A 26,888-nucleotide genomic window follows, 5' to 3' on the forward strand; every position below is an offset into this window, starting at 1 on the left:
TCACATAAATCAGTTTTGTTTTTTAATTCTTGAATCAGACACAGCTAATGCTCGAGCATTCATAGCCGGAGAGAAAAATTTAGCATTCAAAGCTGTTTGATCTGGCACAGTCCAAGGAACAACTAATGTGCCAGTTTCCGGAAATGATACAACTATGAAAATGGAATAATATCAGGCATCGGATCCCTTTGTTGTTTCTGTACCATGGCAGAAGTAAAAATTAAACACTAATTGGACTAATGTATATGTGATCCAAGCCTTATTACTACACTTTGCCCTTAGTATAAACTAGGTGTGACCTAAACATAGCACCAATTAGTGATGAGCGAACCCAAACAGCAAGGTTCAGGGTCCGTAACTGGACAGCTAGCTTTCCCAGTCTGGGCACTTCTGGCCCCATGAAAGCCATGCCAAATAATGGTGATTGGCCTGTGCAGAATGTAAAAAAATAAATTTAAAAAACATGTGGGGTCCCCTCTATTTTTGATAACAAGCACAGGTAAAGCAGACAGCTGGGGGATGCTATTCTCAGGCTGGGAAGGTCCATGGATATTTGGCCCTCCCCAGCCTAAAAATAGAAGCCCGCAGCCACCCCAGAAAAACACATTCATTAGATGAGCCAATTCTGGCGCTTTGCCTAGCTCTTTCTGCTTGCCGTGTTGCATTGGCAAGCGGGGTAATATTTTGGGGTTTATGCTAGCTGTGTAATGTCCGCTGATATTAAGCTCAAAGGTTAGTAATGGGTTGGGCTCTATCAGACATCCTCATTACTAATTCGTTAAATAAGTAGTTTAAGAAAACAGACACAGAAAAAAATAGTTTATTTGAATAAAGACTCTCCCACACTCCCTTTTTTACCCATTTATTAAAAACAAGTAAAGGAAGTTCAGAAGGTAACAATAGTGAAATGTGTCACAGCATCTATCGAATCCTATGGAAATCTCGTTCTCAGAAGGAGACTTCATAGTTCATTCCCGTTCAGCAGCAGGCAAGGAAATTCTCATGCTCGTGGCTGCCATTGACTTCAAGTAACCCTATGGAGTCTGGCCCCCCTTATTAGTCCTGCACTCGCGCTACCCTAGCAAAACCCGGCCGTGGTAAACGGTGGTGATATCAGTAAGGTTACCTCCATTCACAGCGACGCTGCCTTGAGAACCGGCTGCTATGAAATTAGATAATCTTACTGACATCTTCTCAGTTCACAGCAGCAGGGTCTCGTGTAGTATAGCGTTGGACCCAGCAGTGGCTGCTGCTCCAGTCTATAGAAAAAAAATTCTTTGAATGAAGCTCCATAGACTGGATGAAGACCACTGGGATCTTCGTTTGACCTTCATATTATGGATTATGGCAGATCCTGTGGGTTATTCTTTGTATTTATTTTTATAAATTAGGAAAGAGGGAAATTCTTGGGGAGTTTTTTTTTTTCTGTGTTTTTTTTCAAATCAAGTTTATTTTTGGTGTGTGTTTTCTTTTCTTTTTACTTACTGGGTTAGAAATGAGGGTGTTTCTCCATTACTAACCTGTGCACCTGATGTCAGCAGACATTACACAGCTGTCATCAACCCCACAATCTCATTACCCTGATTGCCACCAAACCAGGGCAATCAGGAAGAGCCAAGGCTAAGGGTGTGTGCACACGCTGTGGATTCTGCTGCGGATGCGCAGCGGTTTTGGCCCTGCGGATCCGCAGCAGTTTCTGCTGCGGTGTACAGTACCATAATATCCTATGGGATATGGAAACCGCAGTGCAGACGGTGCAGATTTTTCCGCGTGGATTTGCTGCGGTTTCTAATCTGCAGAAAGAATTGACATGTCAATTCTTTCTGCGGATTCCGCTGCTGTTTACCATCTCCTCCATTGTAGAGGTGATAAACCGCAGGGCAAAACCGCAGGCTAATCCGCAGAGGATTTACATGCGGATTTTGCAAAATCCGCGCGGATCAATCCGCAGCAGAATCTGCAGCGTGTGCACACACCCGAAATGCCAGAATTGGAGCATTTAATGGATGCACCACTTCTGGGGCAGCTGAGGGCTGGCCATTCCAAGTTTATTAATATCAGCCTCCAGCTGTCTGCTTTTTCTTTGCTGGTTATTAAAAATAATTTTTTGTTGTTTCAAAATCAGACCCATCATCAAAGACTTGACAGAAAAGTTCTTGAGGTTCAACACCCCAACAGAAAACATTTCCATTGATGAGTCCCTTGTAAAATTCAAAGGAAGACTGCACCTCAAGCAATTTATTTCTTCTAAAGCCCCCGTCACACACAGCGATCTCGCTAGCGAGATTGCTGCTGAGTCACAAGGTTTTTAACGCAACAGCGATCTCACCAGCGAGATCGCTGTGTGTGACACTTATCAGCGACCGGCCCCCCTGCCGGGTATCGCTGATCGTGCTGGAGTGGCCTGGACATTTTTTTGATCGTTGGTCTCCCGCTGTCCAGCATGCATAGCTGCAAGTGGCAGGTGGGAGACCAGCGAGCTGGAGCTGGTAACCAAGGTAAACATCGGGTTTCTAAGCACGGCGCTTAGAAACCCGATGTTTACCGTGGTTACCAGCTCCCTGCACCAGCGCGCTGGTATCTTAACGTACACTGCGGGTAACTAAGCGACGTGCGTCACTTGTTACCCGCGTGTCGCTGTCCTGATCGCTGGTGAAGCTGCCTGTTTGGCAGCTCACCAGCAATCATGTAGTGACACACCAGCGATCCTGACAAGTTCATATAGTTGTCGGGATCGCTGGTGAGTCGCTATGTGTGAAGGGCCCTAAGAGAGCAAGGTTTGGAATAAAGCTCTATAAAATGTGAGAGAGTTCAACTGGATACCCATCTGCTTTTCGCATTTATGAGGGTAAAGATAGCCAACTAAACCCACCAGGATGCTCTACTTATCTGGGGACATCTGGAAAAATTGTTTGGGAGCTGATAACTCCATTTTTACAAAAAGGCTATAATCTGTATGTTGACAACTACTACACCAGCATACCCCTATTTAAAAGTCTGGTTGACCATAACACAGGGGTTTGTGGGACCATTCGCAAAAACCATCAGGGGTTTCCACAATCGTTGGTTTCTTGTGGTGGCTTCCACCATTCCCACAAACCCGACCCAGTAGCAAGCATGGTGTAGGAGTTGTCTTTCTCCAGTCAGATAACTGCTCCTTCACCCAAATTCCACTGCCACACTCTGTTACTCTCTCTTCTTTTGAAGGGTACTCTGTCCGCATCTACTTCCTCTCCAAATGGCTGTCATTTACTGTCTCCCCATGGCCAGAAACCACCTTCTTTGACCACTTCAGCCAGCACATAGCAACTTCATTTCCTTTCTGCTAACTTCCCTACTATAATCATGGCTGACTTCAACTTCCCCATTGACATTATCCACTCAGCTGACTCTTAGCTTCTCAATTTCCTCCTTCGACCTCATTCAATCATCTTCCACAGCCACTCACAAAGAGGGCCACACACTGGAACTCATCTTCACCCGCCTCTGTTCCCTATCTAACCTCTCTAAAGGCCCCGTCACACACAGCGTTCTAGCCTATCTAACCTCCTCGTTTGGCCTTTCGCAGCTTGCTAATTCTCCAACGCATGAAGACAGAAACTCCCTCGACTTGGTCTTCTCGGCTTTGTGCAGTGGATGATTTTGCAAACTCCCCTCTCCCGCTCTCTGACCACAACCTCCTTTCATTCTCTATCAAGAACTGCCAGTCTGCTCAGGTAACCCCCACTCTCCATACTTATAGAAACATACAGGCCATTAACACCCTGAAACTTTTGAAGAACTTGCAGTCTTCATTGGCCCCTCTCGCTTCCCTCTCATGTCCTAATTCTGCATTGAAGCATTACAGTGAAACACATCAAAGTGCCCTGGATGAATCTGCACCTCCTATAAATAGAACACCACAACACAGATGGCGACAACCCTGGCACACCCTGCAAACACGTTTCCTGCAGCGGTGCTCCAGGTGCACCAAACATCTGTGGAGAAAATTCAATCTACACGAAGATTTCATCCATTATAAGTTTATGCTTCGAACATACAACACTGCCCTTCACCTCTCAAAACAAACCTATTTCAACACCCTCATCACCTCACTGTCCAATAACCCTAAATGTCTCTGACACTTTTCATTCTCTACTCAACCCAAGAGTACAGGCCCCAACCACGGAGCTTCGAGCTGACGATCTGGCCAATTACTTCAAAGAAAAAATTGACCAGATCTGACAGAAAATTATCTCCCAATCACCTCATACCATGCACTGTCCTCCCTCCCCCACTGCATCTAGCTCACTCTCTGATTTTGAACCAGTCACAGAAGAAGTAAGCAGGCTCCTTGCATTTTCTCGCCCAACTACTTGCACTGGTGACCCATTTCCGTCACATCTCCTCCAGTCCCTTTCCCCTGCTGTCACCCCTCACCTAGCAAATATTTAACCTCTCTCTCTCGTCTGGTATCTTTAGCTCCTCATTTAAGCATGCCATCATACATCCACTACTTAAAAAACCATCCCTCAACCAAAACTGTGCCGCTAACTATAGACCTGTCTCTAATCTTACCTTCATCTCTAAACTCCTGGAACCCCTGGTCCACTCCCGTCTTATCAGCTGTTTCTTTGATAACCCTCTTCTCGACCCTCTCCAATCCAGTTTCCACTCTTTACACTCTATTGAAACTACCCTCTAAAGTCTCTAATGATCTACTAACAGCTAAATCAAATGATCATTACTCCATGCTAATTCTCTTGGATCTCTCTGCAGCATTCGACACTGTGGCTCATCAGCTCCTCCTCACTATGCTCCATTCCATTGGCCTCAAGAACACCAATCTCTCCTGGTTCTCCTATTTCTCTGACCGCTCCTTTACTGCATCTTGCTGGTTCCTCCTCCTCTCATCTTCCCCTTACTGTTGGGGTTCCTCAAGGATCAATCCTAGGCCCCCTCCTCTTCTCTTTGTACACTGCCCCTATTGGTCAAACAATCAGTAGATTTGGTTTCCAGTACCATCTCTATGCTGATGACACACAATTAAACGCTTCTTCTCCTGACAACACGCCAGCCTTTCTAGAAAACACCAGCGATTGTATAAATGCTGTGTCTAACATCATGTCCTCACTATATCTGAAACTGAACCTGTCAAAGACTGAACTCCTTGTGATTTCTCCCGCTACCAATGTACCTACACCCGACCTTGCCATTTCCGTGTGTGGTTCCACTGCTACTCCCCAGCAACATGCTCGCTGTCTTGGGGTCATACTTGACTCCGAGCTTTCCTTTGCCCCCCACATCCGATCACTGGCTCGCTCTTGTTATCTGCACCTCAAAAACATTTCTAGAATTCGACCTTTTCTTACTTTTGACTCCGCAAAAACTCTTACTGTTTTTCTTATTCATTCTCGTCTCGACTATTGTAATTCTCTTCTAATCGGTCTCCCTCTTACCAAACTCTCCCCCCTCCAATCTGTCTTGAATGCTGCAGCCAGGATCATATTCCTCACCAATCGTTATACCGATGCCTCTACCTTGTGCCACTCATTACACTGGCTACCCATCCACTCCAGAATTCAGTATAAACTTATTACCCTCACCCACAAAGCTCTCCATGACTCAGCACCACCCTACATCTCCTCCCTTGTTTCAGTATACCACCCTACCCGCGCCCTCCGTTCTGCTGATGACCTGAGGTTAGCATCCGCAATAATCAGAACCTCCCACTCCCGTCTCCAAGACTTTACACGTGCTAAGCCAATTCTTCGGAATGCACTTCCCAGGTCAATACGATTAGTCCCCAATCCCCACAATTTTAAGGGTGCCCTGAAAACGCATTTATTCAGACTGGCCTACTGCCTCAACACACTAACCTAATTTATCCCTGTGTGGCACAGCCAAAAGTTTTACCATAACCAGATTCTGCGCATCATGTTCCCACATGCTTTATGCATCCATTAGCCCTCTGTGTCCGTACTGTTACACACTTAACATTATGACTGGTCCATACAATCAGGGCAATTGTTACCACTCACCTTTCGTGTCTACCTTTTTCCTCATAGATTGTAAGCTTGCGAGCAGGGCCCTCATGCCTGTTGGTATCTGTTATGATCTATGTGATTATTGTTATGCTGTAATGTCTATTGTCTGTAGAAGTCCCCTCTGAAATGTAAAGTGCTGCGGAATATGTCGGCGCTATAGAAATAAAATTTATTATTATTATTATTATACTCACTCTCTCAATCTCTCTTCTACATTTACTGGTTGCACTAGTTGTCATATACGCTACTCTATTATTCTTGTAGGGGGATGTATGACATTTTTACTATTTTTACTTGAGTTGTTGCAAATTGATTCTCAGGACCCAGTTTATTGACCATGTCAGTACTCTGTGGTCAGTAAACGGGAGCTCTGAGAATCACCTTCTACCTCATGGCATCTGCGGATCATCTTTAGATTAGAGATTAGATGGCTTTGTATAGTGCTCATTGCGTCATGACACATGTGACATCGTGCCAGGCCTTCTACTCAAAAGAACTGCAGCGGATACAGCCACGAAAGAGGCAATTCTTAGGGCTCAAATCCAGTAACCAAAGATTACTGAAATGACTGATAAAGCGGGTCCTGCAAATTGATTCAAATCAACTCCAATTTTTACTAATCGTACCTGTACCATTAATATCACACATGGTCTTGGCCTCTAATCAGTATTTATTTTGCCAATTTAGAGATGTTTTTCTGTACGTGAAGATGGAGGCAGCCATCTTGCCTCTGTTGCTGCTGTGCTCAGTTAGGCCGGTTTCACATTAGCGCTTTTTAAGCGCACGCACGGCCGGGGGTAGCTCCGCCCCCGAGCCGGCTCTCTGCCCGGCGTGCCCGCCCCTTGCTTGTAGCGCCGCCTACTAGCGGACAGCGGCGCCTGCGATCGGCGCACCCTATCTTTAGCATAGGGTGCGCAGATCGTGCGCAGGCCGTGCGCTAGTTGCGCTTTGACCTGCGCTGCGCACTTCTGACGGTGCGCCGTGCGCGCCAAAATCCGAAAAGTTCAATTTTGGCGCGCACGGCGCACCGTCAAAAGTGCGCAGCGCAGGTCAAAGCGCAACTAGCGCACGATCTGCGCACCCTATGCTAAAGATAGGGTGCGCCGATCGCAGGCGCCGCTGTCCGCTAGTAGGCGGCGCTACAAGCAAGGGGCGGGCACGCCGGGCAGAGAGCCGGCTCGGGGGCGGAGCTACCCCCGGCCGTGCGTGCGCTTAAAAAGCGCTAATGTGAAACCGGCCTTAGAGATCTGCTTTACAGCAGGTGTACAGACAAACTGAAGCTTTAAGATGAGTTACAGAATGGAGTTCAATGGGAAAGGTATGCCCTGTGAGCTGTGCATTGTTAAGGTACGGCGAGTAAACTGTGACCATGACCTGTGTCAGTGGTGTATCTTGTGATACTTGCATCCAGCTATATAATAGAGGTCAAGTTGAAAAAAAATCACCAAAAATGTAAAATATATTATCTTTATAGAACCTGATTTATAATAAGGTATTTGGACAATATTAACATTAAGAATAGAGAATACAGTGCGTCCAGGGCTGTACAATTTCATAATGATCCTTTTGTTGCATGAAAATTTCAGGATAGCTGCATATGCAAAAAAACTCAAAATTTCAGACCTCAAATACATAGCAAATTCCAAAAGAATAAAAGTGTATTGGGTTTGAAATTTTTTGCGGCCCATTTGAAACACCTTTAAGGTGTGGCTTAAAGGAAAAAAAGTGTAGCTTAAAATGCAACAACAGACACCATGTTTTGTAAAAATTTTAGGTGCAAAAAAATAGCATACACCAACTAAGACATGGTGTAAACTCAGGCAAAAGTCTCCACAGCAGCACCAAATAAATCATCCAGCTTAAGTCCCTGTTCAAAATCTGCTGCATTTTCAGAGTGTCTAGTCAAAGACTGCACTATGAGATAGGATTAGGAAATCTCCCCCTAATGTGTCAAGGAGGCTTAATAAATATCACATAACATTCAGGACAGGATGCCCAATTTTTAGTAATACTTCTTGAAAACAAATAGAAAATTAATTTCACGTCTAAATTTTTGCATTTTTTTTATCTTTCTGTATGGTCAAGAAATTAAAATTAAAAAAAAAAATTAAAAAGCAAATGTCAAACATGTAAAAAAAAAAAAAATGTCAAATAAATCTGTACCTCTTGATACAAATCACTGAGATCTCCATGATGTGCTTGTTTGGAGCAACCAGCGTATTCTTTCACACAGCAGGAATCAGGGGGCCAATCCATCTCTGTCATCTCCAGCCAGTCTGTTAGGTATACCACTCCGCAGCACCTGAACTTTTTAAAAACAAAAGCATACCGTGATTAATCTCTAATGTAATTCTTCCACGGACCATAAGAGATGAACTGCAAGCAATCACAATTCTCCAAAAGCTTGCCATGTATTGACAAAGCCATTATGCATAATGGTAGCATTTTATTCTTAAGTAATGCATACACATATACGGTCATAAATTAGACACATCTTTTCTCTAACTCAGCCGCCAGATCCTGGCAGTGCCTTCATCACACCTTATTTGCTTTATTATTTAAATAAAAATTGAGGCATGATTAATGACACGAAGCACATCATCCTTTACCCAGGGCTGATAGCTATTGAAGTTATTGTTGACCAAGTGTGAAAAGTGAAACATTATACCTCTGTGCTAGGAGAATAATGGATTATACAATGATTCATGGTACAATTAAAGATCTTTCTTATTGTTCAGGTTTGTACTTACAATAGCTATACAAGACTAAAAATATCATAATACTCGCAGATTCTCATACATATAAGTTAAAGTGTACATCAAAATTAATTACAATTAAAGCACAGAAAAATAAAAACAATGACTCGTTAGGCAATTCTAGACATAATACAGAAGAAATTGTGTCTATTCTGTTTTTGGCGATAATATGTCTAAGGTTTTCATGCCTGTTGACTCAGTGGGGTCTACACTGTATGATGTTAGGGCTCTGCCATGCAGGGCACATACAGGAAGCTGCTAGTAAAATATAGCACAAACTTTAAAGGGAACCTGACAGTGGATACATGATGCCCGACCAACTAGTAACAAGTACACTGCGCGTCCGCCTGGATGGCGGTGATATGATTGCTAAGACTCTCAAGTATACCCGACATAAGGAGTATTGGGGGAGGGGGGATGGCTTTGATTGTATTACTACAAGATATGTGAATTGTTACATGTATATTGATATCCACTGTTTATTGTTTAAAATCTTTTGAAACCTAAATAAAAATAACTGGTTTAAAAAAAAAAAAAACAAGTACACTGCGCAACAAATTTCAGGGAAGTTCTTGTTCCCTGAGAAAATTTTATTATATCTTATAAATTTTGATATGCTGAACACAAATATGTGCTACAAAAGTCTGTATCACATAAGGTTTTTAAGAAACAACAGTTTATAGTCTACATTATGACGTCTGAGACACTACATACATGTACATCGATGTCAGTAGCAAAAGCAATTGCTGAAGTGTTTTGCAGAAGACTCATTTATAATCGATGTCAGATGCTTCTCGACTAAGATTCCAGCAATAATCAGCCAGCATTGATGTACTCCACTTTCCCTGGTACCTTTTCTCCATCAACGCAATGTCTTGGTGAAATCTTTCACTGTGTTCATCGCTAACGGCACCAAGATTAGCTGGAAAAAAGTCCAAGTGAGAATGTAGAAAATGCATTTTTTAGTGACATATTGCATTTCATCAAATGATATGCTGTGAGCATGTTGCCCACGAGTTGTTCAAAGTTCGGTGCCCTGCTGTTGCCAAGGAAGTTGAAAGTCACATCTTTAAAGGCTCTCCATGCCACTTGTTCAGCACCTTGCAAAAGACCACCAAAGCTACTGTCATTTATTATATCTCTGATCTGTGGGCCAATAAAAATGCTTTCTTTAATCTTTGCATAACTTATTCTTGGGAATTTCTGTTGCAAGTAAGAAAAGGCTTCCGATTCTTTGTTCATTGCTTTGACAAAATTCTTCATAAGCCCAAGTTTAATATGCAAAGGAGAGAGAAATATCTTTGCTGGATAAACAAGACGATTATGTTTAACATTCTTCTGTCCAGCAACCAGGTTTTCGCGGAGTGGCCAGTCCTTTCTGAAACTGTCCCACTCACAAATAAAACAATAATACTTGGTATATCTAAGCTGCAGTCCAAGAGCAAGTGCAACAACTTGCTCCAGTTATAATTTCTATTAATGTGGGCCAACAGTAACTCCATATTCTCATACATTTCTTTCAGGTGTACGGCATGACCAATAGGTATAGAAGGATAGATATTTCTGTTGTGTAGTAAAACAGCCTTCAGACTTAAAACTGACGAGTCAATGAACAGTCGTCATTCCTTCGGGTCATGTTCGCATCCAAGAGTAACAATACCAACAAGTCGTTGCAAAAGGTTAAACTGTCAACATGGTTGAAAAATTGATTAAGGACTTCTTGACTGCGAAAAACAAACTCTTGTTCCTGGTAATAAGAGATTCCGTTCTTGTAGCCTTGATCCCAATAATTCTACCTGCTTCTTTGACAATTTCAAATCTCTGACCAAGTCACTCAGATCACCTTGACTGAACAGATGTGGATTAGATGTAGAAGGCTCAAAGTCTGGGTCTGCAGCAGTTTAATTTTCCACTGACACTGTTAGTTCATATTCGTCATCCTCCACTGTCCATACTTTGGGCGGCTTTGGAACACGAAGACTTTCACCGCGTGGCACTGGTCTATGGCTGAAGGAATATTAGCATATTCTATTGATTTCTTGTTCTTTGCTGAAGATCCTGTTACATTTGTAAGGCAGAAGTAGCAATCTGTCACATGATCTCTCTGCTCTCTCTATATCATTGGGACAGCGAATGGCATTGAAGGTCGTGATCCATTCAGCCATGATCTAAGTATACAGTTGTGGCCAAAAGTATTGACACCCCTGCAATTCTGTCAGATAATACTCAGTTTCTTCCCGAAAATGATTGCAAACACAAATTCTTTGTTATTATTAACTTCATTTAATTTATCTTAAATGAAAAAACACAAAGAATTGTCCTAAAGCCAAATTGGATATAATTCCACACCAAACATAAAAAAAGAGGGAGGACAAAAGTATTGGCACTGTTCGAAAAATCATGTGATGCTTCTCTAATTTGTGTAATTAACAGCACCTGTAACTTACCTGTGGCAGGTAACAGGTGTTGGCAATAACTAAATCACTCTTGCAGCCAGTTGACATGGATTAAAGTTGACTCAACCTCTGTCCTGTGTCCTTGTGTGTACCACATTGAGCATGGAAAAAAGAAAGAAGACCAAAGAACTGTCTGAGGACTTGAGAAACCAAATTGTGAGGAAGCATGAGCAATCTCAAGGCTACAAGTCCATCTCCAAAGACCTGAATGTTCCTGTGTCTACCGTGCGCAGTGTCATCAAGAAGTTTAAAGCCCATGGCACTGTGGCTAACCTCCCTAGATGTGGACGGAAAAGAAAAATTGACAAGAGATTTCAACGCAAGATTGTGCGGATGTTGGATAAAGAACCTCGACTAACATCCAAACAAGTTCAAGCTGCCCTGCTGTCCGAGGGTACAACAGTGTCAACCCGTACTATCCGTCAGCGTCTGAATGAAAATGGACTGTATGGTAGGAGACCCAGGAAGACCCCACCTCTTACCCCGAGACATAAAAAAAAGCCAGGCTGGAGTTTGCCAAAACTTACCTGAAAAAGCCTAAAACGTTTTGGAAGAATGTTCTGTGGTCAGATGAGACAAAAGTAGAGCTTTTTGGGCAAAGGCATCAACATAGAATTTACAGGAGAAAAAAAAGGCAAAGAAAAAATCACGGTCCCTACAGTCAAACATGGCGGAGGTTCCCTGATGTTTTGGGGTTGCTTTGCTGCCTCTGGCACTGGACAGCTTGACTGTGTGCATGGCATTATGAAGTCTGAAGACTACCAACAAATTTTGCAGCATAATGTAGGGCCCAGTGTGAGAAAGTTGGGTCTCCCTCAGAGGTCATGGGTCTTCCAGCAGGACAATGACCCATAACACACTTCAAAAAGCACTAGAAAATGGTTTGAGAGAAAGCACTGGAGACTTCTAAGGTGCCCAGCAATGAGGCCAGACCTGAATCCCATAGAACACCTGTGGAGAGATCTAAAAATGGCAGTTTGAAGAAGGCACCCTTCAAATATCAGGGACCTGGAGCAGTTTGCCAAAGAAGAATGGTCTAAAATTCCAGCAGAGCATTGTAAGAAACTCATTGATGGCTACCGGAAGCGGTTGGTCGCAGTTATTTTGGCTAAAGGCTGTGCAACTAAGTATTAGGCGGAGGGTGCCAATACTTTTGTCTGCCCCATTTTTTGGAGTTTTGTGTGAAATGATCAATGTTTTGCTTTTTGCTTCATTCTCTTTTGTGTTTTTTCATTTAAGACAAATTAAATGAAGATAATACCAAAAAATTTGTGATTGCAATCATTTTCAGGAAGAAACTGCGTATTATCTGATAGAATTGCAGGGGTGTCAATACTTTTGCCCACAACTATCAGTATTGTCTTTTGATTTCTCCCCTGCCCAGGAGATGTGGTATGCGCTGTCAGCCGAATGATTAACTGCGCCTGCGCGGAATTCACATAAGTGCTTGCATATGTGTAGATCAGCGATTTATGTTATTTCAGTGGAAAATTCCGAATACACAGTTTCAGAAAAAGTTCATATGCGTTTTTAGAATTATAACAGAATATTATAATGTTTCACATCATTTCTCAAAAACCTTACGTGATAGGAAAAATCTGAAGTGATTTCTGAAATCAGCATGAAAAAATCTATCAGGAACACTTAAAATTGTCTGAGGGACAAAACCTTGGTAACACAGTGGTATTAGATAGTTACAAATTTCAGCCAAGTATGTTTGACTCTGGAACACTGCACCAAAAATACATTTTAAAAGCCAGGAAACGAGCCATATCATTGACTAGTCAGAATATTGGATCTCCGGCGGCTCCTCCCCACTTGCTACCAATGCAAGGTCTCATACTATACATACAAACAGGGAGCGACCCATTACTCAAGGGGTAAGAGTGTGGAGACCAGCCTTCTAAACTACTAACTTGTGCAGCTATGTTCCTGACCGGCCTTTAACAACACAGAGTTTAAGAGTCAAAGATATACATGGCTGGAATCATACAGCCAGTGTCTGAAACAAGTGCTTATCACTAAATTAGAACATCATCAAAAAGTAAATTTATTTCAGTTCTTCAATACAAATAGTGAAACTCATTATATAGAGTCATTAGAAACAGAGTGATCTATTTCAAGTGTTTATGTTAATGTCGATGATTATGGCTACAGCCAATGAAAACTCAATAGTCATTATCTCAGAAAACTAGAATACTTTATAACACCAGCTAGAAAAATGATTTTAAAATCCGAAATGTTGGCTTACTGAAATGCTCAGTAAATGCACCCATTACTTGGTTGGGGCTCCTTTTACATCAATTACATCAATTTACATGCATCACTGCGGCATGGCATGGAGGCAATCAGCCTTTGGCCCTGCTCAAAAGTTATGGAAGCTCAGGTTGCTATGATAGCAGCCTTCAGCTCATCTGCATTGTTGGGTCTGGTGTCTCATCTTACTCTTGACAATACCCTATATATTCTCTATGGGGTTAAGGTCAGGCAAGTTTGCTGGCCAAACAAGCATGGTGATTCTGTTGTTTTTAAACCACTGCTTGTGGCAGTGTGGACAGGCGCCAAGTCCTGCTGGAGAATTAAATTTCCATCTCCATAAAGCTTGTCGGCAGAGGGAAGCATCAAGTGCTCTAAAAATTTCCTGTTAGATGTCTGTGCTGAATTTGGCCTTGAAAAAAACGCAGTGGACCTTCACCAGCAGATGACATGGCTCCCCAAACCATCACTGATTGTGGAAACTTCACACTAGACCTCAAGCAGCTTGGATTGTGTGCCTTTCCTCTCTTCCTCCAAACTCCGGGACCTTGATTTCCAAATGAAATGCAAAATGTACTTTAATCTGAAAATAACACATTGGACCACTGAGCAACAGTCCAGTTCTTTTTCTCCATGGCCCAGGTAAGATGCTTTTGGCGTTGTCTATTGGTCATGAGTGGCTTGACACAAGGAATGCGACACTTGTAGCCCATGTCCTGGATATGTCTGTGTGTGGTGGCTCTTGAAGCAATGATTCCAGCAGCAGTCCACTCCTTGTGAATCTCCCCCAAATTTTTGAATGGCCTTTTCTTAATCCTTTCAAGGCTACGGTTAAGCCAGTTGCTTGCGCACCTTTTTCTACCACACTTTTCCCTTCCACTCAACTTTCCATTAATATGCTTAGATACATCACTATGAACAGCCAGCTTCTTTAGAAATGACCTTTTGTGGCTTACCCTCCTTGTGGAGTGTGTGAATGACTGCCTTCTGGACATCTGTCAAGTCAGAAGTCTTCCCCATGATTGTGAAGCCTACTGAAACAGACTAAGGGACCCTTTTAAATGATTAGGAAGCCTTTGCAGGTGTTTTTTGCTATTTATTCTACTTTACTGAGATAATGACTTTTGGGTTTTCATTTGCTGCAAGCCATAATCATCAATATAAACAAAAATAAACACTTGAAATAGATCACTCTGTAATGACTCTATATAATATATGAGATTCACTTTTTGTATTGAAGAACTGAAATAAATTAACTTTTTGATGATATGCTAATTTAGGGAGAAACACTTGTACATGCTGCCTGTCGATCGGGTAGCATGTGTCAGCTGTCAGGTTTCCTTTAACAAATCAAGAATTTTTAGTTTTTTCCTTTCCTTCTTCCAAAAGCAGTAACTTAATTTTCCATCAAAATAGAAGCATGAGGGCTTGATTTTTCAATAGAAGAGATACAGTTTTGAATCAGTTGTCAGATTCCCTTTAACATATCCAATGTAAACCATGAATCCTACCCTCTAATAAAAAAGCCAAGCACAATTTTGAAATCGGTGTGTTCGAATTCCGCAATAAGGTTATTTATTAGGCCAGGCCATGATGTTAGTCTGGCTTGCCACTGGTGTTCCAATTCAAATTAAAGGTGGAAGGTAGGGTGTAGGCCAAAGCTATATGCAGGACACTTAAATTCTTGTGTTTGGCTTGAAGACTTTGTGCACATTCGTGCTGGAAAGGTAAATAGGCATTCCCCAAACTATTGCAAGTTTGAATCATGGAAATATCTAAGAGCATGAGTCTCTGCTTTCGGTTCGCTTTTGGCTATTTCAGAGGGGTATATATTGGGAGTATTCTCTGAAAACCTTGAACAGAAGCTTCTCTTCAACACAGGGCACTTTCTAGGAATTCAGTGATATGTGTTACTGGAATAACCTTCCCTACATTGAAAAAATGTACGGTATATCAATCCATACCTACAAAGTGTAAGTCTAAGGCTGGAGTAAGACACAACGTATAAAAATATGGTCCGTATTTTACGGTCGTAATACGCAGAAATGTTCCCTGAACAGTGATCCGTATGTCATCCGTTGGCAAGGCTAGGATTCGATTTTTGTGCATGTAAGCATCCGTATGACGTCCGTATGGCGACATTTTCTCGCCGGCTTGCAAACTGGACATACATTGCCTTGCAAAAGTATTCGGCCCCCTGGAACTTTTCAATCTTTTCCCACATATGCTTCAAACATAAAGATACCAAATGTAAATTTTTGGCGAAGAATCAACAACAAGTAGAACACAATAGTGAAGTTGAACGAAATTTATTGGCTATTTTAAATTTTTGTGGAAAGTCAAAAACTGAAAAGTGGGGCGTGCAATATTATTCGGCCCCTTTACTTTCAGTGCAGCAAACTCACTCCAGAAGTTCATTGTGGATCTCTGAATGATCCAATGTTGTCCTAAATGACTAATGATGATAAATATAATCCACCTGTGTGTAATCAAGTCCCTGTATATTAATGCACCTGCTCTGTGACAGTCTCAGGGTTCTGTTTGAAGCACAGAGAGCATCATGAAGACCAAGGAACACAACAGGAAGGTCCGTGATACTGTTGTGGAGAAGTTTAAAGCTGGATTTGGATACAAAATGATTTCCAAAACTTTAAACATCCCAAGGAGCACTGTGAAAGAGATCATATTGAAATGGAAGGAGTATCATACCACTGTAAATCTACCAAGACCCGGCCATCCCTCTAAACTTTCATCTCAAACAAGGTAAAGACTGATCAGAAATGCAGCCAAGAGGCCCATAATCACTCTGGATGAACTGCAGAGATCTACAGCAGAGGTGGGACAGTCTGTCCATAGGACAACAATCAGTTGTACAAAGATTTCCATAAAAAGGGTCATTTAAAGTTTGCAACAAGACTCCTGGGAAACACACCAAACATGGGGAAGAAGGTGCTCTGGTCAGATGAAACCAAAATCAAACTTTTTGGCAACAATGCCAAACGATATGCTTGGCGTAAAGTCAACAAAGCTCATCACCCTGTACACACCATCCCCACTGTCAAATACGGCGGTGGTAACATCATGGTTTGGGCCTGCTTTTCTTCAGCAGGGACAGGGAAGATGGTTAAAGTTGATGGGAAGATGGATGGAGCTAAATACAGGACCATTCTTGAAGAAATCCTGTTAGAGTCTGCAAATGACCTGAGACTGGGACGGAGATTTGTCTTCCAACAAGACAATGATCCCAAATATTAAGCAAAATCTACAATGGAATGGTTCACAAATAAACATATCCAGGTGTTAGAATGGCCAAGTCAATCCCCAGACCTGAATCCAATCGAGAATCTGGGGAAAGAGCTGAAAACTGCTGTTCACAAACGATCTCCATCAAACTTCACTGAGCTTGAGCTGTTTGCCAAGGAAGAATGGGCAAGAATTTCAGTCTCTCGATGTACAAAACTGATAAGAGACATACCCCCAAGCAACTTGCAGCTGTAATCAAAGCAAAAGGTGGCGCAGCAAAGTATTACCATATATACTTGAGTATAAGTCGAGATTTTCAGCCCATTTTTTGGGGCTGAAAGTCCCCCTCTCGGCTTATACACGAGTCATATATCTGGGGGTTGGCGGGGGAGCGGGGGTGTCAGCGATCAAACTTACCCCCTCCTGGCGCGGTCTCTGCAGTCCCCCCTTCTCCAAGGTCTCCCTTCCTGCCTTCAGCGGTCAAGTGGTACCGCTCATTAAACTCATGAATATGCTCATATTCATGAGTGTAATGAGCGGTATCATGTGACCGCTGAAGGCAGGGAGACCGTGGAGAAGTGGGCTGCAGAGACCGTGCCAGGAGGGGTTAAGTATAGCGATATTCACCTGTCCCGGGTTCATTCATTGCTGCTCACCGCTGTCTGCTGCATCCTCTGTCTGTGACATTTAGGCAGCAGGGGGTGCAGTAACGTGGTTAGTGTGTGCTGCACCCTCTGCTGGCTGAACAGTCACTGACACAGGAAGCAGGCAGAAAGCGGTGAGCAGCAATGGACCCCGGGCAGGTGAATATCTCAGGTGCCGGGTCCTGAGCTGGAGAGGCGAGGATGGCATTTTATTTTTGCAGCAGCATATGGGGGCATAATATATGGAGCATCTTATGGGGCAGCATATAAGGGCATATTCTATGGAGCTGCATATGGGGGCAGCATATGGGGGCATATTCTATGGAGCAGCATATGGGGGCATAGTCTATGGGGTAGCATATGGGGGAATATTCTATGGAGCAGCATATGGGGGTATAATCTATGGAGCATCTTATGGGGCCATAACCTTTATGGAGCATTATATGGGGCATATTATTTTATGGAGCATCTTATGGGGCCCATCATGAACTGTATGGAGCATTATATGGGGCTCCTGATTGAATATGGATATTCAAAAACATTTAATCTACAGATGTCTCAATTAATTTTTTTTATTGGTATCTATTTTTATTTTTGAAATTTACCAGTAACTGCTGCATTTTCCACCCTAGGCTTATACGCGAGTCAATAAGTTTTCCCAGTTTTTTGTTGCAAAATTAGGGGGGGTCGGCTTATACACAAGTATATATGGTAAGTTAAAGGGGCCAAATAATATTGCATGCCCCACTTTTCAGTTTTTGAATTCCCACAAAAATTTAAAATAACCAATAAATTTCGTTCAACTTCACAATTGTGTTCCACTTGTTGATTCTTCACCAAAAATTTACATTTGGTATCTTTATGTTTGAAGCATATGTGGGAAAAGGTTGAAGAGTTCTAGGGGGCCAAATAATTTCACAGGGCACTGTATAATGGATCCCAATGATAGGTTAAAACACAAACTAAAGAATAGATATAAACACACAGAATGAATATATATACATATATATATACACACACACACTCACGTCATTGAGACACATTTTTATAGATATACATACACATATATATATATATATATATATATATATATATATATATACAAACACACACTTTTTTTTATTTCATAGAGTTCTATATAGTATAATAGCTGCTAAATCAATTGCTGACTTCTGTAAAATCATTACAGAACCCAACATGAAATGACACATGGTTTACATACAGTAAACCATTTCATTTAGTTTTTTTATATGTCTTTGACTAATAATTAGATTAGGGTATGTTTGTAAAATTTTGGACATGTAGGTGTTAAATTAAATTAAGGGGTTAATTTGTTGAAAAAAAAATTGTGTTGGCTCCCGCTGTAATTTCTCTGCCAGAGAGGGAAAGCCAGTGACTGAGGGCAGATATTAATAGCCTAGAGAGGGACCATTGTTTTTGCCCCCCCCACCACCGGCTAAAAAAAAATCTGCCCCCAGCCACTCCAGAAAAGGCGCATCTATAATATGATATGCTCACTACATGGGGGGGTCCATGAAAATGGAAAATAGTTTCAGAAACATTGCCAAAATGAATTGTGCCTTTGTATACTGTAGAATTAAAACTGCCTATTACTGCAAATAAGAGGTCAAATTAAATTCTGGAAAACAGACCAGTATCATTATTCCTACTTTACCAAATTTCACAGCAGGCACTACACTTCTCCTACTTCTATGTTGTTAGACACTATCACGAGCAGTAATAGTGTCAGACATGATAAGCTAATGTCAGGCCGGATTAGCTTTCTGCTGACAATAGAGAAAACTCCTGCCCAGAAGTCAAATCATGATTTCACCAATTTCATTGTTCAATATTAATAAGATTTTCTAAAATTAAATTTAGGCAGAGAATGTCTCTAAGATGTCCAATATGAAAGTACCTTTCTAAATAACTGCAATATTATGCTGTGCACTCGCATCTAATATCTGTATTAAAGTAATTTTTTAAGGGTACTTCCTCCTAATCTTGTTTGGTGAATAGATACAAATGGAATGGGTGTTTTCTGTCCTTAACTACTCAGAATTTTTTACACATTGATATAAAAGGCTTTAACACGCATAGCAGAATTAATTGTAGCATTATTATTTATTATAGCGCCATTTATTCCATGGTGTTTTACATGCAAGGAGGGGTATACATAATAAATACAAGTACGGTAATCTTAAACAATACAAGTCACAACTGGTACAGGAGGAGAGAGGACCCTGCCCGCGAGGGCTCACAATCTACAAGCATAAAGTATTAAAGGATTATTTTCAAGTTTGAAAGTTATCTCCTATCCATGCAATATGTGTAACTTCCTAATCATGGGGGTCTGACTGCTGGTGCCCCAGTGATCCCGAGTACCAGGGCTCTGAACCTCATGTGAAGGGAGCTGAGGTCGATAATGCACACTGCTGCTACATTCATTTTTATGTGAGCACTTTGCCATTTTCGGCAGCCCCATCAGGTGAACCCCGGTTCTTGAGAATTTGGGGCACCTCAGTGGTTGAACTCAATATGAGTGAGAAGTTACCCATATCCTATTGATAGGAGATAACTTTTTGAATTGAGAATACCCCTTTAAAAAAATAAAATATCCAAGTTTTAAGATATCGCAAAAAAATGTGTGAATGAAATACAATATTAACGACTAAATAAAAAGCAGCATTTACTTCCAATTCATTTCTTTTTTCCAATCTAAAGTCAGTTAAAATATTCTGCCTAAGAAGAATATTATAGTCGCCCATATACTTATTAGCCATCACCAGACTCAATGAGATACCCAACCTCCCCATACATACACGTATCTTAATAAAGAAATATGTCTGATGAAGATTAGAAACCTGCAAATTTATTTTTAGAGTTTACCCTTGGAGTGACTTATCTTCTCAAAAAATGCTGTTTTCTTTATTTGTCTTTATGTTTAACATTATCTGTCAGGGAGAGGTGATCATGACAAGATTATTATGTTTCGCTGACCTTATTTAATAAGCGTTTACAACTTTAGTCAGAAACCAATCCTCTTATACACAATAGTGCAGCCTGTTAGGCCATGTGCACACGTTGCGGATTCTGCTGTAGATCCGCAGCGTTTTTGGCCCTGCGGAACCACAGCAGATTTAGCTGCATTGTACAGTACCATTGTTTTCAGTGGAAAATGAAAAACGCAATGCACATGCAGCGGATTTGCTGCGGTTTCAAATCCGCAGCATGTCAATTCTTTGTGCAGAATCCGCAGCGGTTTTACACCTGCTCCATTGTCCAGGTGTCAAACCGCAGGGGAAAACCGCAGGCTAATCCACAATATTACTAATAATTAATCCGCACGGATAAATCCGCAGCACCTTTCACTACGTGTGCACATAGCCTTAGTGCTCCTGCCTCCTATACAGAAGGTTCTAATTAAAATCCAGCGCAGGAGCTGGCACAAGTAAAGCTGCAGCTAGTATAACTATTACAATCATCTGGAAATCTCCCTTAATTAGGCTTGATTAAACAAAGCTGAAACTTTCATGGATCATGGTTAACAAGTAACTTTCCAGTATCCTGTTGGATTGAAGCCCCTTGTTTGAAAAGATTTGATCCCTTTGGATCCAATATTCCAAGACATGCAAATACTTGTGTCAAACTCCGTTGTCATTCATATAGTCTTGAAAAATCAGGTCTAGAGACTTTCTTCCTACTATTTCTGGTTACTTGGTGACTTTTTTTCTCCCAATTTTACGCTTTTGTCTGGCTCTGGGATTAAACAAGGGAAGCTCTAAAGACACAGTTCAGCTAGGTAAATTACTTTAAAACAACAAGTGGGATTCTTCCTCTGATACGGACAGCATCACCCACCTAATCTATTCTATTATTTCTAAACACTGTTTTTGGTGATTCCTTTGGAATACTGCACCCACACACACAAACGAAACACCATTTGAAAGGTAAACTTGCCCCCTTCAGCAAGAAAATAGCCAAACAAACCACACATCCACGATTTGATCACAAAATACAGTTTAAACATTAATTTTCATAAACCTGCAGTAAGGAAAAATGATCTGCACGTGGCACCACAGTACCCAAAAACACACTACCAACACATTTGTAAACATGCACTGCTTTTTCTCTGATTACTTCGCCCCACACATACACATGATACACCATTTGAAAGTTAACTTGCTCCTTTCAGAAAGAAAACAGCCAAACAATCCATACATTCATGATGTTATCACTAAATACAGTTTAAACATTTATTTTCATAAACTTGCAGAATGACAGAATGAATTGCAGGTGGCACCTCAACCGGAAAACATTTTTTGGCCTCTTCTAATCAAAATAATTGTATTACCAATCTACATATATATAAATACCTGTCTGTGTTCATCAACTCATGAAATACATTTATATTTGACCAGCTTGCTTTTTCTGAAATTGCCTGCACCCCTGGACGACCAACGTGCGAAAATTTCACACGGGCCAAGCTAGTACTCTTAAATACGATTGTTGAATTATCTTGAGACCAGAGAATCTCATCTATTTCTTTTTTCCTCCTTGTGTTATAAAATTAGTAATGAATGACTGTATACATTATATCTAATCGTATGCCTAATTTGCTATTTCCTATTGAATTATACAGCTATACAATGTTATTTTAATTCTGCTAATAAAACTTTAAAACAGGAAATATGTTAAAACTATTCAAAGATGTTCCCTTTATTTTTCCTTGTAGGCCTACATGGAAAGTTGCAGCCATGACTCACATGACATATCCATCCACATACATTCCACATGATAAAGCTCAGTATATTGGGGACATGATGTTGTCTCATGGTTTCTTCATTCAATAGGATTGCTGCTGCTGGTGAAGCATCCATGTGACTAGGTTTCATTGCCACTGTATGGAGCTCTTTTAAATACAGTAGCCGATTAACGGTATGTGCACATGATCAGTAAATGCTGCAAGTTGGACGCTGCGTACTTGTGCAATGTCCAACAGGCAGCAACCAGCTGTTGCAGCATAGTGGATGGATTTCAAGAAAGTCTGGAGACTGACATGCGGCACGGCTTTCCAGACCTCAGCATGTCAATTTCTCTTGCGGAGACACTAGTCTCTGAAAGATAATTTTTTACCAACAAAATGTATTGGATGCAGTGAATCCGCTCGGTTCAGTGAACACATGCGGATTTACCTGCGTTCAATAGACAGCAGCACTTTGGATGCAGTGAACATGCTCTGAATCCAAAGCACTCCAATTCCAGATACTAGCCTTATAATTTGTAACATAGTGACATAGTTAGTAAGGCCGAAAGAAGACATTAGTCCATCCAGTTCAGCGTATAAAATTCTGCCAGAATAAATCCCCAGATCTACGTCCTTCTAAAGAACCTAACAATAACTGTAAGATACAATATCGTTGCGCTCCAGGAAGACATCCAGGTCTCTCTTGAACCCTTCAATTGAGTTCGCCATCACCACCTCCTCAGGCAGGTTATTCCAGATTCTCACTGCCCTAACAGTAAAGAATCCTCTTCTATGTTGGTGGAAAAACCTTTTCTCCTCCAGACGCAGAGAATGCCCCCTTGTGACCGTCACCTTCCTTGGTATAAACAGATCCTCGGAGAGATACTTGTATTGTCCCCTTATATACTTATACATGGTTATTAGATCGCTCCTCAGTCGTCTTTTTTCTAGACTAAATAATCCTAATTTTGCTAATCTCTCTGGGTATTGTAGTTCCCCCAACCCGCTCTAGTTCCATTATATCCTTCCTGAGCACCGCGCCCAAACTGTACACAGTACTCCATGTGCGGTCTAACCAGAGATTTGTACAGAGGCAGTATAATGCTCTCATCATGTGTATCCAGACCTCTTTTAATGCACCCATGATTCTGTTTGACTTGGCAGCCACTGCCTGGCACTAGCTGCTCCAGGTAAGTTTATCATTAACTAGGATCCCCAAGTCATTCTCCATGTCAGATTTACCCAGTGGTTTACCGTTCAGTGTGTAATGGTGATATTGATTCCTTCTCCCCATGTGTATAACCTTACATTTATCATTGTTAAACTGCATCTGCCACCTTTCGGCCCAAGTTCCCAACTTATCCAGATCCATCTGTAGCAGAATACTATCTTCTCTTGTATTGACTGCTTTACATAGTTTTGTATCATCTGCAAATATCGATATTTTACTGTGCAAACCTTCTACCAGATCGTTAATAAATATGTTGAAGAGAATAGGTCCCAACACCGACCCCTGCGGTACCCCACTGGTCACAGTGACCCAGTTAGAGAATATACCATTAGAACCACCCTCTGCTTTCTATGACTAAGCCAGTTACTTACCCATTTACACACATTTTCCCCCAGACCCAGCATTCTTCTTTTGTGTACCAACCTCTTGTGTGACATGGTATCAAACGCTTTGGAAAAATCAAGATATACCACATCCAATGACTCACCTTGGTCCAGTCTATAGATTACCTCTTCATAAAAACTGATTAGATTGGTTTGACAGGAGCGATTCCTCATAAACCCATGCTGATATGGCGTTAAACAGTTATTCTCATTAAGATAATCCAGAATAACATCCCTCAGAAACCCTTCAAATATTTTACCAGCAATAGAGGTTAGACTTACTGGCCTATAATTTCGAGGTTCACTTTTAGAGCCCTTTTTGCATATTGTTACCACATTTGCTATGCGCCAGTCCTGTGGAACAGACCCCGTCGCTATAGGGTCTCTAAATATAAGAAATAATGGTTTGTCTATTACATTACTTAGTTCTCTTAGTACTCGTGGGTGTATGCCATCCGGACCCAGAGATTTATCTATTTTAATCTTATTTTGCCGGTTTTGCACCTCTTCTTGGGTTAGATTGGTGACCCTTAATATAGGGTTTTCTTTGTCTCTCGGCATTTCACCTAGCATTTCATCTTCCACCGTGAATACCGTGGAGAAGAAGGTGTTTAATATATTAGCTTTTTCCTCATCATCTACAACCATACTTTCCTCACAATTTTTTAATGGGCCTACACTTTCACTTTTGATTCTTTTACTATTGATATAGTTGAAGAACAGCTTGGGATTAGTTTTACTCTCCTTAGCAATGTGCTTCTCTGTTTCCTTTTTGGCAGCTTTAATTATTTTTTTAGATAAAGAATTTTTCTCCTTATAGTTTTTTAGAGCTTCAACGGTGCCATCCTGCTTTAGTGGTTTAAATGCTTTCTTTTTACTGTTAATTGCCCCTCTTACTTTTTCGTTTAGCCACATTGGGTTTTTCCTATTTCTTGTCCTTTTATTCCCACAAGGTATAAACCACTTACAGTGCCTATTAAGGATGTTCTTAAACATTTCCCATTTATTTTCTGTATTCTTATTTCTGAGGACATTGTCCCAGTCAACTAGATTAAGGGCAAATCTAAGCTGGTCAAACTTTGCCTTCCTAAAGTTCAGTATTTTTCTGACTCCCTGACATGTCCCCCTAGTGAAAGACAAGTGAAACTGTACAATATTGTGGTCACCATTTCCTAGATGCCCAATTTGTGGGGTTATTTTTTTTACTATTTTTTAAGCAAGTTTCCTTTTATGTCTTGAGAGTACGACCTGACGTTTTTGGAACCAAATTCTTCAAAATGGCAGAAGCAATTCATAAATTTGGTGGACATAGTATAAAGTATAGCATTAAAAAAACCCACAACATTTGGCAACTTTTTGATGCCAAAAGTTGCAGGTTGCATCACATGGCACAACAATTGTGCCAAAACCCTGGCATACTCAAAAATACAAACCATAGATGCCCTGCAATTACTTTTAAAAGTCACAATTGATAAATCATACAAAAACATCTGGAATCGCTAAACTCCACTCTCAGAGTGGAAACAAAAAAAAAAAAAAAAAACACAGGTGGGCCGATATAGTATATATAAACTTTAATAAAGACAAATAAAATAATGAATTGGGTGCAAAGAAAAAAGGCACAAAACTACACAAAAACCAGATGCAAAGATGATGCTTAACCAAAAAAAAATGAACTGGCGTATAGGTTGGTATGCATGCAAAATAGGAGCATATTCACACTGGCCATTACACAAACAAAACACAAGACAAATAAAATGAACATATACCTTGCTGTAAGGAAAAGCAATAATGCATATAAGAAACGTAGCGTATTTGGTGAACACCATCTTTTAGTTAAAAAAAAAAAAAAAGTGTAAAAACCATTCCACCAGCGTCAAGGTGTACCACAATCAGGCTGGTCCTAATCTCGAGTATTAAAACCCCATACCATGTGTCAAAGTGACAATGTGAATAAGGCCAGAGCAGAATGGGTCCTGAATGGATACACAGCAAATGGGAAGCTATATAAACATTATGTCCAGGTCAAAGAAAGCTAGAGGTTCATTACCATCCTAATTGTGGCACATCTTGATGCTGGTGGGATGGCTTTTTTTTTTTTTACCAAAAATAGTGTTTACCAAGTACCCTACATTATTTATATGCACTAATGCTTTTACTTCTTTGCTTATAGCAGGGTATAGGTTAATTTTGTTTTAAGCAAAGACAAAGATGAATCGGGGCCACAGGATACGGGGACGGAAGCAATGTAATAATGTACCTACGACTCCCATGCAGTTTACGACACATTTACTTCATTTTGCAGAAATTTTATAAGCAACTTTTATATTAAAGGAATAAAGAAGTGATAGTTAAAAAAAAGATAAATTACAAACCATTTATTTCTAGCACAATTGCCACTTGTGGCCTATTAAAAAAATCCCAATGCATTTTCTAATCTAACATTTGACAGTATATATTGCACAGCATTATGATATTATGCATTATATGTAGATGTCATCTGCTAAAGAGACTGTCTCTGGTTCTTTAGCGTAACCTTTTAACGCAATACAAACATTTATGTCCATCAATTACATTTGGTTATTGCTCCTCTGAGACTTATCCTAATTACATAAACTCAGCTTGTTGCCAGAGGAAATTCATGGGCCTAATACCTAATCTACTAATAAATAATAAAATGTCATAAAGGACCTATGTAAAATCTATACTGTATGAGAAAGTATGGAGATTGATAGAAGATAAGTTGTATGTTTTTGGCAGGTTATGCATTAATCTGAATGAAATGAACAAAGTCATTTTACACAGTGATGAAAACAGATTTATCCCTGAGCTTCTCTCTATTTGGGGGCTTTCCCCACTGGAAACCTAAACTGATACTAAACTTATGAAACATAAATCACCCAATGATTGCAATATTGCACCGCAAAAAGTATTCATGTCAAAACAAAGTATATTTGTTTTGGTTTTTTTTTAAAAAAACCCTAAATGCCATGGGCAGCAACTAAAGCAGATGAAGAGTGCCCAAGTGTCAAAATGGCACATTTAATCATTATGCAGAGCTGCTATTTATCTGCATGCAAGCCCGATAAATCTTCTTCAAAGTCACAGTTATAAAGCATGTCTTCATTTGTCAATGTCCCGAATCT

General features: G+C 40.8%; 1 protein-coding gene across 1 annotated transcript in view; it reads right to left on the reverse strand.

Annotated features, from left to right (window-relative positions):
- Positions 1 to 26,888, reverse strand: part of TSPAN12 (tetraspanin 12) — a 344,082-nt gene that overhangs the window by 32,572 nt on the left and 284,622 nt on the right. Inside the window, exon 7 of the mRNA XM_073573369.1 lies at positions 8,190 to 8,333. Within this exon, the coding sequence (XP_073429470.1) occupies positions 8,190 to 8,333 (144 nt within the window). The remainder of the gene's footprint in view (positions 1 to 8,189; positions 8,334 to 26,888) is intronic.

This window comes from Dendrobates tinctorius, unplaced genomic scaffold, assembly GCF_039654945.1.
Source record: "Dendrobates tinctorius isolate UK_male_01 unplaced genomic scaffold, ASM3965494v1 ptg000035l, whole genome shotgun sequence".
Taxonomy (NCBI): Eukaryota; Metazoa; Chordata; class Amphibia; order Anura; family Dendrobatidae; genus Dendrobates; species Dendrobates tinctorius.